The sequence below is a fragment of the Lepidothrix coronata genome, unplaced genomic scaffold, assembly GCF_001604755.1.
Source record: "Lepidothrix coronata isolate B3197 unplaced genomic scaffold, Lepidothrix_coronata-1.0 Scaffold36, whole genome shotgun sequence".
Taxonomy (NCBI): domain Eukaryota; kingdom Metazoa; phylum Chordata; class Aves; order Passeriformes; family Pipridae; genus Lepidothrix; species Lepidothrix coronata.
In genome coordinates this window covers 1122281-1137257 of record NW_016690216.1, presented here as the reverse complement: position 1 = coordinate 1137257, position 14977 = coordinate 1122281, and the positions used below count along the sequence as shown (strand labels likewise).

At 40.1% G+C, this 14977-nt stretch overlaps 1 protein-coding gene across 3 annotated transcripts in view; it reads left to right on the top strand.

Moving 5' to 3' along the window:
* Positions 1–912: 912 nt before the first annotated feature.
* The window catches only part of ARFGEF1 (ADP ribosylation factor guanine nucleotide exchange factor 1), an 89744-nt gene continuing 75679 nt past the window's right edge, over positions 913–14977 (top strand). For 2 of the 3 annotated variants that reach the window (XM_017812505.1, XM_017812504.1), the window contains exon 1: positions 913–1119. In XM_017812505.1, the coding sequence (XP_017667994.1) occupies positions 996–1119 (124 nt within the window). In that variant the 5' untranslated portion in view covers positions 913–995. The remainder of the gene's footprint in view (positions 1120–14977) is intronic. The other variant, XM_017812507.1, reaches the window with a different exon arrangement.

The following is a 14977-nucleotide window of genomic DNA, read 5'->3' as shown; positions in this document are numbered from 1 at the left end:
CAGGTGCAGCGCTCATCCCCGGCCGAGGACGGGTGCGGGCAGGCGGCCAAAGGACGAGGCGGAGGCGAAGCCCAAACCCTGCGAGTTGGAGGAGGCTGAAGGAACGCCCCGGGAAGCCCCGACGCGTCCCGCAACCCAAGGCGCTCCTCCCTCCCGTGGGGGCGGGGGCTGCTCCCCGCTCGCTGCCCCCGGGAGCCGGAGCCCTGGGCGCTTCTTGTCACGGGAGGCGGCGGCCGGGGAAGGACGACAGCTCCTCTCCCAGGGAGACCCCTTGCCCCAGTCCCGGAGGAGTCCGCCTTTCAGGGGAAGGTGTCGCATCCCGGGGGAACCTTCTTCCTCCTCCTCCTTCTCCCCCTCCTCCTGGCGCTGGTGGCCCGGAAGGGAAGTCCTGCCCCTCCTCCCCATCCAGCTCCCAGGTGGCAGCAGCCATCCCCGTGCCGCCCTCCCCGCTGCCTCCCGCGGATCCGCTCCACCTGTAGCGCGGCCGCGGGGCGGGCAGAAGGCGAGTGCCCCCCGCCCTCTCGCTTCCCTCCGCCCGCCCGCCCTCCCTCCCGGGACACGGCCGCCGCTTCCTCCCGCTCCGGCTGCGGCCCTGACGTCGCTTCCTTCCAACATGGCGAGGGCAGGTTGTTGCTGCGGCCGCCGCCGCCGCTGCTGCTGCCGCCGGTGCTGATGGAGGCGGGCGCGGGCCGGGGGCGGCTCGGGGACTGACGGGCGCCGTCCGCGCACACACGCAGCAGGGGCGGGGGAGGAGAAGGGAGGAGAAGGCTTCGTCCTCCCTCAGCCGCGGGGTTTGGCTGTCGGCGCTGCCCGGGCCCACTCCAGCCTCCCCCGGGGGAGCCGCCGAGCGGGCGTCGGGGCGCCCTCCGAGGGAGCCCTTCCCTCCTGCCCGCCGCGGCCCCTGGCAGCGCTCCCGGCGGGAGCGGCCGGTGCCCTGCTCTCTCTTCCTCACCCCACCCTCCACCTCCTCCTCTTCTCACGGCTCGATCGCGCCCATGTATGAAGGGAAGAAGACGAAAAACATGTTTCTGACCCGGGCCCTGGAGAAGATCCTGGCCGACAAGGAGGTGAAGAAGGCGCATCACTCCCAGCTGCGCAAAGCATGCGAGGTGGCCTTAGGTGAGGCGCAGCCCGGGCGGGAAGGGGCGGCCAGAGGTCGGGGTGCGCTCCGGGGGCCGCTTTCCCTGTGTGTGTTTGTGTTGCGGGGGGGCTGTGGATCCTCTGGGGGGACGAGGCAGAGGGGCTGCCCGACGGGGAAGGGTCAAGGGAAGTGAGGCTGCGGGCTGAGCCGTGGCACAGGTCTGCGTCGTGCTGCAGAGCCCCACAGGCCCCCGGCGGTGTGTGTGTGCTCTGGGCTGCGGGCGAGCATCGCCGGGAGCGGCCCCTCCGCACAGGGCCCCGCTCTGACAGCGGCGGCGAGGGCGCTGCAGCGCCCGGCGGGTCCTCCTCCTCCTCCTCCTCCTCCTCCCCGCTCGCAGGATGAATAGGCAGAGAGGGAGCTGAGCTGAGCTGACCTGGAAGCAGACGACCGGCGGGGAGGGAGCAGGTGACAGGCAGCGGTGGGGGAGGAGGGACGGGTGAGGAAGCGGGGGTGGCAGAGAGCAGAGACAATGACACCGGGCCACGTCTGGAGCTGGTGGCCCTTCGCAGCCGGAAAGAAGGCTAGAGAGGGAGAGGATGGTCCGGGAGATGTGCCAAGGAGAACCTTAACCGAGTCGTTCCTGGTGGAGAAACAACTGATGGGGAAGGGGGTTTCCTTCGTGCATGTCAGAGCTGGAGCGGCCACGGAAAATCACAAAATTGTTGGGGTTGGAAGGGACTTCTGGAGATCACCTAGTCCAGCCCCCCATGTTGTTGGATTCCCAAGAAGTGGAAACGTTTGCCCGCCTCGGGCCGAAGGAGGGGTATTGGGTTTGTAGTGCAGCTGTGTCAGCACCACCTCGTCTGGGAGCGTGAGGGAAGTGCTGGATAGTACAAAGCACACGTACACATCCAATAACAGGCAGCGTAAAAGGACAGCTTGGGCTTCACAGTTCTGACATGACAATTACAGGCAGGGCTTGAACCTGTGTGGCACAATATGGACATATTTACTGAAAGACTTCTGGAGAAAGACCTGGTTTATTTAAATAATACATAAATGGATTATGCCCCTCCCTTTCTGGTGTAATTGTTTCTGGGCTTGGAGATAATTATCTTGACTTTGTACAGGAATAATGTTTGTTTAAATGGATTTGTTTGAAGAGATAACATGAAGCTGAAACTTGCTTGTTTTAAAAATTAATATAAGTAATTTCATGCTGGTTTTTTTGTCATTCTATTAATTTGTCTTTTATAGTACTTAAAAAAAAACAACCAAAAAAGAACAGTCCTCTTCTTGTTTTCTTTGTGTGTAAAAGACCCTGACAGATCGAGGGCAGAAATAACCGTAGTTCAACTATTTATTTCTTAAAAATTAAAATTGATCAGAAAGAGTTTTCCCCTTACATTTTTCACTTGTCACTAGAATAGTGACAACAGTAGTCTTATGATTTATGCAGGTGGGATTAAACTGGTAATTCTTTGGCCGTTCCGTTGACATGAGATTGTGCATTCAACTTAGAAATACAGCAGAGAAACTTTTGGGGTTTTATTGTTAAACTAAATTTATATCCAGCCTGCATGTCATCTGTAGAATTAGACATTGATATTAATCTTGTGTTTCTGCTGTACTTTATTTCAGTAGCTTGATCTGTTTTAAGTATCATCCAGATCCCTCCAGTGTTTTACACAGATTATAAAACAAGCCCTCTAGACTGTACAGCCTGCATCTAATGTCTGGTAAACTGAGACCCCCAAGCACACATCCCAGTGATTTTTGTCCTACAGCTTCATTGAAACCTTTTCCTATGGATCTGATCGTGTGATTGGGGCCTTAATAGGAAAACATTATGATGTGGATATAAAAGCCATTGAAGCAGAAAAGAAGACATACAAGATTGTGTATATTACCTAAGTATATAGGAGGGCTTCATGAACTTGAAAAATATCAGACGTGATCTTAATTAACAGAGTCTTAGTGAAATAAACTTTTTTCAGTTGTGGCACAACAAAGTATAGTTGGTGATTTTAAATGTAGTGTGGTCCATTGTCTGGTTTTGTGTGTGATAGACTCCTAATTCAGAAGTGGCAATATGTAACTCTTGAGTAGTGCTCATGTCTAGCTATAAAAAGCTTTTCAGAGGAAAGTAGGTATCATCCTTATTTCACATGTGGGGCAACTGGTTGTGAAAGCTGAGCTGAGATTTTCATAGCATTTCATAGTTTTGCAAGTAGGATGCACATGTTGTGCTCTGTCCATCTAGCTCCTTGTCTGTTGGAGACTCCTCTTCAACTGGACGCTTCTTTGCCACCTTAAGCAAGCAGTACAGACTTTTTATTCCTGAGAAATTGCTTTATTTTGGAGAGCAACAACATTCATGATGAAACATTAGTAAAATAGTAATTTAGAGTTAAATTCAATTTGGTGTTAAATCTGGCAAAGTCTGACTTTACAGTTTTATTGGATTTTCTTTTAGTGGTTGTTAAATAAAAAGATAACTTGGAAAAATCAGGGCAGTAATTACATATCTTCAAATCAACACCTTTTTTTTCAGTCTGAATATTTAGTTGATTGACCTTCACTGAAATTATCTGATTAATACAAAACTCAGCCATTAAGGTCTTTTTTTTTTTACAATTGCATGTCGTAGTAAAATGTTGCTTATTAGTAGTATGTCAGATATTCTAACTAGTAGTTGTTACTAATCCAGGCTCCTTTTTATTTCATTTTTTGAAATATTTTCTTTTTTTTCCCTAAATCCACTATTTACATTGTCTGTATAAGATCCTATCGAAGTATTTGAGAAACGAGCAAGCACTGACCAGAAATACGGTATTCCTGTACAATAGGCAAACAAATTGCAGCTCTGCTTTTTAGACTGAGTATTTAAGAATATTTTATTTTAAGAATCTTTTTTTTAAAGAATCTTTAATAATATCCTTTTGTCATTTTTAACCTCCATATATTTTCTTATAAATCTGTGCTGTTGCACTTAATTGTGTTAAGATTATACATCATTTATTTTTGGTTTACAAATTCTTAGATTAAAAAAAAGCCTGCAACATTCCTGGTGTATGTTACTGTGACAGTCTGACCTCTGAGCAGGTGTTAAAATGAAATTCTTCTAGTGTGACCATTTTTGTAGTCTATTAGAAGATAAGAAAGCAAAATATGAATTAAGTATTGCAACCTGAATTATAGATGTTCTTTGGCTTTTTAACAGGGATGAAATTAAGCCTGATACTTGTAGTATCCTGTGTTTGATGATTCACGAGATTGTGTCTGGATTAATACAGAACAGTGGACTCTGAGTTTAATGTTTTTTTTCGTGTAATGTTGTCCTTTCTGAAAGATATTCTCTCTGTGTAGAAAACATAACATTTCTTTAGTCACTTAATGTAATAGACTTAATTTAGAACTTCATATTGTTTCTTTGCATAGCAACAACTCTTAATCTTGGTAAGGAATGAGTTTATCCTTAAAATTGTCCACTTGCAGAAAGCATTAGGCAGCAAGCTGTCAGCAGGATTAGATTTAAAAGCTGCTTTCCAGTGAGTTACCTCCACTGCTGTTTCTGTATTGGTTTTCAGGCATATTACAGTATAGGAAACTTTACTGTAAACATGCTGTGTTTGCATAATCCATGAAAGGTTTTGGGGGGCAAAAGATCCTCATCTGAAGATAAAGTTTTTAGTAGACTGAACAAAACTTGCTAGTGCTTTGTGTCAGAATCTGGAGTGTGTATTTTTCTGCCTGGAAAGGTGATTTCATAGGACCAAGCTAAGCAAACCATAATCCCCCGCTTGTATAAAAGCTGCTAAATCAACTACAAGTTGGGAGTGAAGCAACTCTTCCATAAAACTCCAAACTTCAAGTCATGTAAAATGATGTGGATATGTACCTAGTACGTGCTTCAAAGAAAAGTGTGCAAGTGCTTCTTGGAGTTCTTGGAACTACCAACCAAAGAGGCCTGGAACTTAGTTTTGAAAGACTCTTTAGCACTCCTTGGGTTATTTTAGTCTGTCATGCAAGGATCCTGCTGGATGATGTAGGTCTCATGCAGTGTGAAAGTAACAGCTCTGTTCAGTTTGTGCTGCCATTACGTGCACGTGTAGGAAGATGAGGCAGCAGGATATAATTAAGCAGTGGATCTTAGGTTTTGTGAAAACAGGTAACATTTGGAGTAGGACTTACCCAGGGGTAGGAAGGTTCATCTGTATCCTTATCTGCACAGATTTGTAAATGACCTGGGAAAGTCTCACCTACATACATGTTTCTGTCTCTCTTTTTACCCTTTTGCTAGATCCTAGTTTCATCTTCTTGTGTCCTTCACATATACATATGATCATGTATATTAGAATAAGTTAGGTTAACAGTCAGTACTGAAGTGCATCTATGTGTAGGAAATGCTGGGTGCATTGGAAAATACCTTCCTAAACTATGATGGACAGGTAAAAATACATTTCAAAGACCATTATCATGTTACTGCACTGAAATTAATTTTATTGGAGAAGTTGAGGATGAGTGTAATTTGGATAGTGATGCTCTTGGTAGGCTGCCTTCCCATCTTTCATGAGCACTAGTTGTCCTTTTTTAGAATCCAAAGGTAAGAATTTTTGATGTCTTTGCTGAATACAAAGAGATCTGTACCATTGTCTGTTGTCTGTATGTGCTAAGGGCATGTATTTTCACAATATATGTCACTATTGTCCATAGAAAATTTATTTTCTGGTTGTAATTGTTCTTCTGAAACATTTATCTTTAAGTAAGCAAGGAGGATAAATGGACACTTCTTGCTAGTAAACCCCAAGATGTATATTTTAAAAAAACCAACCAAACCCCTAAAAGTTACAGCTGCCATTCCCTCCTCTTGCTTGCTTTGCTAAGCTTGAGGTTTAACTAGCAGGCTTTCAGTCTCATCTACTTTTGCAAAGATTTAAAACTTGACTTGGTAACAGTAAGTTTGGGTGGCCCCATAAACTGCTTTCCAGGTTGCCTTCTGCGTTTGATGTGTAAGATACTGTTTATGTAGAATTTATGGGGCTAATTTAAGAAAAGTTGTGTATAGTGGGAATTTTTATTGTTTAAAATGCAATCAGATCTTGGCTAGACAGAATGGTAATGCTGATGAGCTTCTTCGAGAAAGGGGATGGTTGGCAGCGTGCATGTAAGAACGCATTTGTAGAAAACAAGGTGGATTGTATCTGGGTTGGAAAAATGTTAACGGATAATGAGTATCAAATACTTGGTTTTTGTCTTGGAAGATAAAAATGGTATTTCTTTCAGGTGTAACTTTGACTTCATTCTGAAATATGTGTTCGGTTAAAGCCTTTGGTATTTTGAATTTTAGCATCGATTTTCACTATCTTTTAAAATTTAATTTTGAAAGACTTCAACATATCTTTGTGACACAGGACAGCTTTTAAATACCTCTGTTCTGCTGCATATTTTAGAGCTCTAACTGGAATGTTGAAGCTTAAAATGAGAAGTTGTTGCTTTGTGACCAGAATGCATCTATTTCTTCTAAGAACTATCTTTGCTGTTTCGTGGGGTTTTGTTCTAGCTCATTTTTCTTTCTGCACACTTCCAGTGTATTACTGCTGTAATTGTCAGCTTTTAATTTCTTCCCTTAGTTCTTGTCTCCAGTTAACCACTGTGTCATTCATTCAGGATGTCAACAGTGTCCATTCTTGTAAGTCTTCTTCACATATAGTTGAAAAAAAAATTAGCTTGATTGTTGACATCAGGTGAACATTCCAGACCTCTTCTGGAATCCTTCAGGGAACAACTGGTATTGAGATAGTATTTTGATACCTTGTTAAATATGTTCACTTGTGTAGTTTTCAGGAAGGATTGTCAGTCACATGGGTGTTCATAGAGAGGGAGCATCAGCCAGTGGCATTCTAGTCAGTCTCTCTTCCCTGTTCTTGGCAAACATCCTAGCTGAAATCACAGACTTATAAAGAGCTAGATGAGGAAGGCTTCTCTTTTTGGGGGGCACCCAGCTGTCAGTTTGGGTGTTTTATTGGTGTTGATACTTTTATTGGGTTGTTGATTAGTCTGCACTTTAAACAAACACAGCGAGGAAGTGAGACCAGCGAACTTGTACATGACTCTCATTCAATTCTGTAACAGCCAGCCCTAAATTGGTGAATTGAGTGGGCAGGGAAAAGGAGTTTCACGTTTTCTGCATCCAGACGAAAGCTCTCCTGTGTGACATGTAAATTCGTGGTTTGCAGAGAGAAAATACTTTGGTCTAGGAAAGACAGCTACTGTCAGTAGAGCATCATAGGCTGAAGGGACTTGGGAAACACAGCTCTGCAGAATTCAAGAAAGGAGGGGAGGTACAACAGAGCAAACAGAGTTGAGTAAGAGGTGTGATAATTTTTATCTGTTAAAGAAGGCAGAACTCTATTGTGTGTGTCTGAAAGCCAAAAATAATGTGTTACAGCTGTGTTAGTCGGATGCATACAGACCAAGAAGTATTCTGTGTGTAGCTTATTTAATCTGTGGTTCATTTCCATAAGTAAATAGTAAAAGAAACTATAGGTTACTCTTAGGCAAACCAGACCTTTAAGAAAAATCACATACATATGAAAAGTCTCCAAACAATCAGGGAAAACATAAAATGCTTCTGTGGGACTTCATAGAAAGATGATATTGTACAAGGATAATTGAACAAATGGTATGTGGTGTTCCTATGAAAAACATCTAATGGCAGAATCTAAAATTAAGAAAATAAACAAAACCCCAAACCAAATAAACAACACCTAACCTATATATTTTATAGATATCTTCATGGAACACAGGAAAATATTAAATAAAAATCTGTTTTGAGGGGTAAGGCATTGATGATACTTGTTATATGATACTCTTCATTTTGAGCATAGATGTAAAGAGATGCTAAAAATAGGCCTGTGAAGATCCGAGAGTTTGAAAAATCTGGCACAATTCTCTTATTGATTTCTAATCAATCATAGGATGCCAAGACAATTCCAAAGGACTGGAAGACATCGGCTACTGTGCCAGCATTGTTACAAGTATGAATAGAAATTACCTATGTAATTTCTTGTGTATTGGCCTAATGTTGATCCCAGGCAAAGAGGTGGAGTGACTGATACATGATATGAGTGAGAACAAAATTGATAGTCAACAAACTATTGAGAAAGATTAAAGAAAAAAAAAAAGGCAGGCCCTCTACAGTTTTGAGTTTTTCCAGCACATTTTAGTCTTCTGTAAACCCTGCATTCTTCAGTGATGAGTAACAGTAAAAACTGCCAAACTGTTAAAAAAAGACTTGATAAAATTTCATTTGAATTGATAAATATTGACAAATTTGGTGTGGGATTTTTGTTTGGTTTGGTTTGGTTTTAGTTTTGTTTCCCTTCCCCTTTCTTCATGTTACTTCTTTCCAGTCCACACTTGGTCTTAGCTTTTAGGAATTCTTCTTGGTGTTGGAGATTTTGCTTGGTTTCCTTCAGGGGTTTCTGGGCTTGGTGTTGTTGGCTGTTTTTCTTTAATTTAAAGTTTTAAATTTTATTTTTAGTGTGGATGTATTAGTAGATGATGAAATTTCGGTTGGGAAGCTGGAGTTCTTAAAAGAACTTGAAACCTTGAGGATGCTGAGCTCTTAGTACGAAGCTGTAGTCAAGAGCAATGTGGAAGCTTGGGTAGGGAATGTGGAGCTTATACTAACTCTACCTGATACAGCTTATAGCTGTTTTATCGTGCATGGGTGGGTTTTTTGTTTTTTGTCTGAGCTTCTTATTTTAGAACTGTATACATGCTTTAATAGCAGAACTAAATTATTTCCAAACCCGAGAGTGTCTTTTAATAAGACGTTTAGATCATGATTGGTCTGGACATTTTTTTTTTTTCTCTTTTGAAGTGATTTTAGTTCAGAATGTTTCATTTCTTTCCTCTCCCTGCATTCCTGGTACTCTACCTATCATGTATACTCATGGGGTACCAGATTGCACAGTTATTGACGTAATGGTATTTAATACTTGTTTTTGTTCAAATGGATCATATCTGCTCTCCTGTGCTCTTCAGTCTTCTTCATTTCATGCTTTTCTTATGTCAGAAGAATTATATTTTAAAGATAATTGAAAATACTCACCATTGAGATAAATGGGTTTATTCAAGCTCTCTTTTCTGTCTCCTCAAAGGGAGATAGGTTTCAAAAAGATGATCCATTAATAATAAGAATTCTGCATGTACTGTCTTTAGCACTTGCTGTTCTAATGATCTTGAACGGGTTTTGTAATGTTATTCCTTCTTTTCATTTAGAAATAAAAATGTAATTAGGTTTGTAAATATTTCATGTCAAGAGATTTTAGCCAGTGTTGGATACAGGAGCGTTTTACTGCTTTTTTTTTTTTTCATCTTGAAGTACATGTGTGACTCCTGAATGTCAGTTAGCATTGCACTTAGTTGTTAGGAATGTCTGAATGTTTGAATGACCAGCATGCTTCAGTATTGCACTGTGCAGCTTTACACTTTGAGAGATACTAGGGAGGAGATATTTTTAGACTTTGAAATTGAGATAAAAATATTAAGGTTTACTGAAGATGTTAAATAGCATTTTATACTACAGGGCTTGAATAGTATGAGGTACACTCTCAGAGTTTCAAATCTGTAAATTAAAAATAAGTAATGTGCCACTGGTGTGATTTCTTTTGTAGCTTCCTATCATGTTTTAATTTTAGTAATGTGCTAAAAATTAACACAGATATTTGCACAAAACAGTGTACTTTTGATGCAGGTTGTAAGCATAAACTAATGGGAGTGCCCTTTCAAGTGAAGATTTTTTTTTTCAAAAGTATGGTTCTGTTGCATGTAAAACTAACACCTCTACATGCCTGGCAAGTGACCTTGCAGGTGCTAACAGTGTGTAGAAAGGTCTGGGTATTACTGTTGCATGAACTGATCAGCTGGCATAAAATCACTGGGCTTTTTCTGCAACTCAGGAAAGCTGGAAAATGCAGCCTTAACTTGGCTTGCTTCGTTTGGCTAATGACTGTGACGTTTGCAAGAATGCTGTACTGGATCCTGTGTGGTGTATGGGAAATAGATAGGAATAAATTAACCTCTGGTTTCATTATTTTGAAATGGAAACAGAGCTTTATAACCTTAAGTAAAATTGTTGGAATAGGACAGCTGCAGCATTTGCATGAAAGTTTGAAAGCTAAATAAAGACTATCTAAGTGTCTGAGACATATGATTAAAATTTTCTTCACCTGCAGTGAAATGAGACACTTAGATGTTTTCCACTTGCGATTTAAGACATGGCACTTTATTTTGTGTGATTATGTGTGCATAATTATGCATATAAATAGATCTCGAATGCCTAGAAATTTTGCTGTAAAGAGAACTAGTTTTCTTTAAAATTGTACCTAACACTGTGGAGAAAACAGATTGTGGCGGTCAACAATGTTTGAGAAGCTTCAGGTTTGTATCTTACGTGCAGAAAAGAAGACAAGAGGAGCTAAGTGTGAGCTCCATCCCTGAGTCTTGCTCAAAACCAAATCTGCATTCAAATTATTAACAGTCTTTTACATTGAAGGAAGAGCGGTACTTGGACCATTTTATCCTTGTTCACCTCCTTATCACATGAAAGCAGAAGCTGCTGCCTGCCTGGTTGCTGTCCAGGGTTTCAGTGATGAACTTGAGGCAGGTGACAGGTTCTTTGACTGACTGTTGTTGTTTATAACAGCTTTTATTTAACCGTGTGTCCTAAAATGCTCTTAAAGAATGAGTAGAAGAGGCACAATCTCAGTGCAGTAGAAAGTATAAGTACTTTCTGTTAAATAGAAATTATATTGTTAAATAGAAGAATTTGTGTAGTTAATGCAAATAAATTTTTTCGTAATAGTTTATTATGAACTATGGATCCAGTGGATCCAGTAAATATGGAACTGAATGCCTTAAATTCTTCACACTTTGGTAAGCAGTGGTAAAAGAAGCACTTAGTAGCACAGTTTGCAGCATGGATGGAGTTAACAATATTGTGTAGTGGTGATCTTACCTTCCACTTGTCTTCTTATTGTCACGTGAGAAAAGAAAGAATAGTTGTCACATGAGTAGTTGTCTTAATTTATGTGGTCTAAACTTTTCTCAAAAAATTTCATGGATGTAAATAAAGGAACAAGGAGAATTAATGTTTCATTGTATTAATAATCTAATGCATATGTGCTGTATTGAAAGCAACCACACTGGAGATTTCAAAGTACTTCAGTACTCATATTATTACTTCTTTTGTTCTTTCAAGAATCTTAGTCTGAGCTGCTTTTTATATCAGAATTCAATGGAGAAATTAGACTTTAGTGATCACCTTGAAAGCTTCATTTGAAACGTCTCACATCAGGACTTCAGATTTAAAGTTTGAGCTTTCTATTACAAATACAAACTTTTGTGTGGGTGAAAATTACAAATTTGATATGGTTGTAACCTTTTTGAGGGGCACACCATAGACATGAAAATAAACTTAAGTCCATGCTTCTTTGTTATCCTTTCTTTTTCTGCTGTCAGATATAACTTGATGAATTTTATAGACACACATTAAATTGTGGTCTGCCTATCTTCTTGTAGCTGGAAAAGATAATGATTGTCTTACAATTTCAAGCTACAGCAGGAGGGAGGTGGCTTAATGCTCTTGTAATTAGTAGTATAATTCATGTATAGACTTACATGTGACCTTTAAAGTTTTAGTACTTGAAATGGAAAAGAGTCTTGCAGTGTCATGTATTTTGTTGCTTTTGAAGTTACTGCAGTGAACAGGCTACTTAATGGGAGTATGTTGGGGTTTTTTTGCCATTTCTCAAGGTATTATGGTCTTAAAAGTATCCTGTATTTAAGTCTGAAACAAAACTTAGTAATTTCCAACTTTTAAATTGCCTTTTAAACTACCCATTTACAAATGGGGAAAAAAATGTACTCATCTACAGCAAGGATGGAGGTTAAAAATAAAGTGTAGATTTTTCCTCATATTACGAAGGGATCTTTTAAATTGATTCTAGCTGTTCTTAGAACTTAACACTGCACAAGATCTTACTGTCCTTGGTTGTGTCTTGTCTTTGACAAACCAGAGTTCTGATTGCTTGACAGAAAGGTGAATGGAAACCTCATAGACATTGAAAATGTTATAGCAAATGCTTGTTCCTTTCATAAGGAAGATAATCAAAAAGCATAAATGTTCATGCTTTTTGCAGGATGTGGGGAGGGTTACTACCCATAGTTTGATCAGTTTTAACTCCGGATTTTATTAAAAAATATTCTAGCAGCTAAAATAAATACCTACTTTGAGATAAATATGCTCATATGGCTGGCTTAGAATAATCATATGCCAGGATTTCTTTTATTCCATGAGTCTGTTCTGTATGTATACTACACCTGTTTAATATGTTGTATGCTTGTGTTTATGGAGGGCACAGCAGAGGTGTAATTACTTTTCTTACCCTGAGTAAACTGTGAAACTTGTATATAATAGTAATATGTGGTTATACTTCAAAAATATATGGAATAAGGATGCATCATCACTGCTATGCATGTGTGCTTACTCCTGAAAAATAATTTTTGAAGAAAAAAGCAGGAATGTTTGAAGGATCATGTTACATGACAAAATGTTACTGAAGAGGTGGGCTGTGTGAAGAGGGGATGTGTAGCTTTTGTTTGTACTGCCAAATGATCCAGAAACAAGACTGAAAAACATAATGCCAGTCTTGTTCTGCAGCAGCAGCCTGTCCTTGCTAGAATAAATACAAAGCATTAGTAAAACATTTATTTCAGTCTTCGGTTGTCACCAACCAAGCAAATGGGCAAATAGAGCATAGTAGAAAATAACAGAGAAGTGTCAAGAAATAGTTTCATCAGTAGGTAACTATGTCAAAAAGAAATGTATGCTTGCTAGTATATGAATGGCAGAAGTCTTTAAAAATGGTCAGCCGAGAAAGTGTCAGTAATTTTAAGGTGTGGATGCTGTCTTAACAGGCCAGGAATGAGTAGGGATAATTTGTGGAGAAGTCTTAATTACAGAGCATTGATTATGTAGGTATGAATGTTTAATTTACTGTACTTGATAGAAAGCTTAGTCATGGTAGGTAAATAAATTCAGCTGCATTGACAGGTAACATTCAGTTAAGATGTATTGAACAGGTCTTGAGTCCTTCTTGAGCAGAACCCAGGAATTGGTTTAAGATGCAGCAATTGAAGAACTGATAGCATTCTCTGTAATAGAATTCTCATCATTATGTGCTCAAACATAGTCTCAAATTCAGCTTCATAGCTGTCCTGAAAAAAACTCACTGAAGTCCATATTTTATTTCAAAAGGAGTGATAGAAGATTGAGGACATTTTGAAAGGACCAAAATGCTTAGAGCTGATTTTCGTCATGTGTTTGTTGACAGTTAGTGTATATCGGGTATCGATAAAAGCTCGTGAAAACTTTACGATAAAGCAGGTATGAACAAATAGCAAACAAAGCACACCCATATCTGCAGTTGTAAATTATAATAGTGTCTCAAAAGTATTTGGGGAATATAAAGCTATTGAAGAAGGCCAAAATATCTAATTAATTTTTCTGTTGTTTATGGAAGCTGAGGAAGTTTCCCACAGAGGAATTAAAAGAAACAAATCAGGATAAAAAAATCCCAATTTGAAGTTCAAACTAAAGTTCCTATTAACTTGTTAGTATTAGGAGTTTTTAAAGGGTCTAAAATCTAAAATTGCTGAACTGTTTAATGGAGCTTGAATTTAATAAGTTTTAAATTTCATGGCTTGCCAGTAAAGGAATGGGAGAGTAGAGTCAGTAGTTTGGGGTTTTTTTTCTTTTAAAAAAAGTGCCAAGGGTATAAGGGATGAAGAAATCTTGAGAACTTCAGCCTTGCAAGTCTGAATTGTAGCAAAGAATAAAACTGGTCAAGAACAGAATGGGTGTGTGTACTGTGGTGAGGCAGAATCGGTGCAAACTTTGCGGAGGGGAAACTTGCCATCCCAAATCTGCAAGGCAGAGTTGATATGTGTATAGGGAAGTATAATGTAAGCCAGTTTTACAGTAAACCTCAGCCAGGTTGCTTACCCAAGGTTTCTGAAGGTACGTAGATGTCAAGGATTACATGAACTGCTTTTCCTGCAGAGAGGTATTTCAGTTCTCTAGAGGTTTGTGGTGTTTTGGGGTGAATGGTGAGGTGACAAAAGAAAATACTTAACAGAGTACAAACAACCTGCTAAAGCCAGCAGCTGTGCAGTTCTGACCACATGAAATGGCTCTAGTGGAGTATTGTTAAAGGCAAACTGACCCATATGAGTGGAGGAGGAAACTTATAAATTGCACAGGCATGGACTGTTAAAGACTTTTATCTGTGGTAGTGGGGTGTGCAGCATTTGAATTACTGTGAATGATTCAGTCAGAATATTGATTCTTTTGTCAAAAAGACAAATACGAAAACAATAGAGAAAAAAAATTGAACTGTTAACACCACTTTATAAAGATATCATGTGTTCCATCTGCAGTTCTGCTCTCTGCTGCTCCTGAGAGACAGTGGTCTTAGAAATGATGCATTGGAAGTCAGCAAGGATGGAATGGTTTCCAGAAGTGACCAAACAGACCATGCTTCTTGCTCCCTGGAGGGGAAAAATGAGAAAGATGCATATAAAGGAAGTTTTTAAGATTGCAAGTGGTATAGACATGAGAAGAGAATAATTGATTGTAATTTCTCATAATGTAGATCCGGAGATCCTGTAAAGAACCCAGCTTATTTAAGTAAAGCAAAAAAATGCTCTTTCCAGCAGCTTGTAATTACATTCATGCCAAAAGTTAAAATTGTTTGAAAAGTGATTAAATGAAAATTTAACAAGGGTTGTCAAACCTGCAGGAACAGTCTCTGTGCAGGAAGAGTA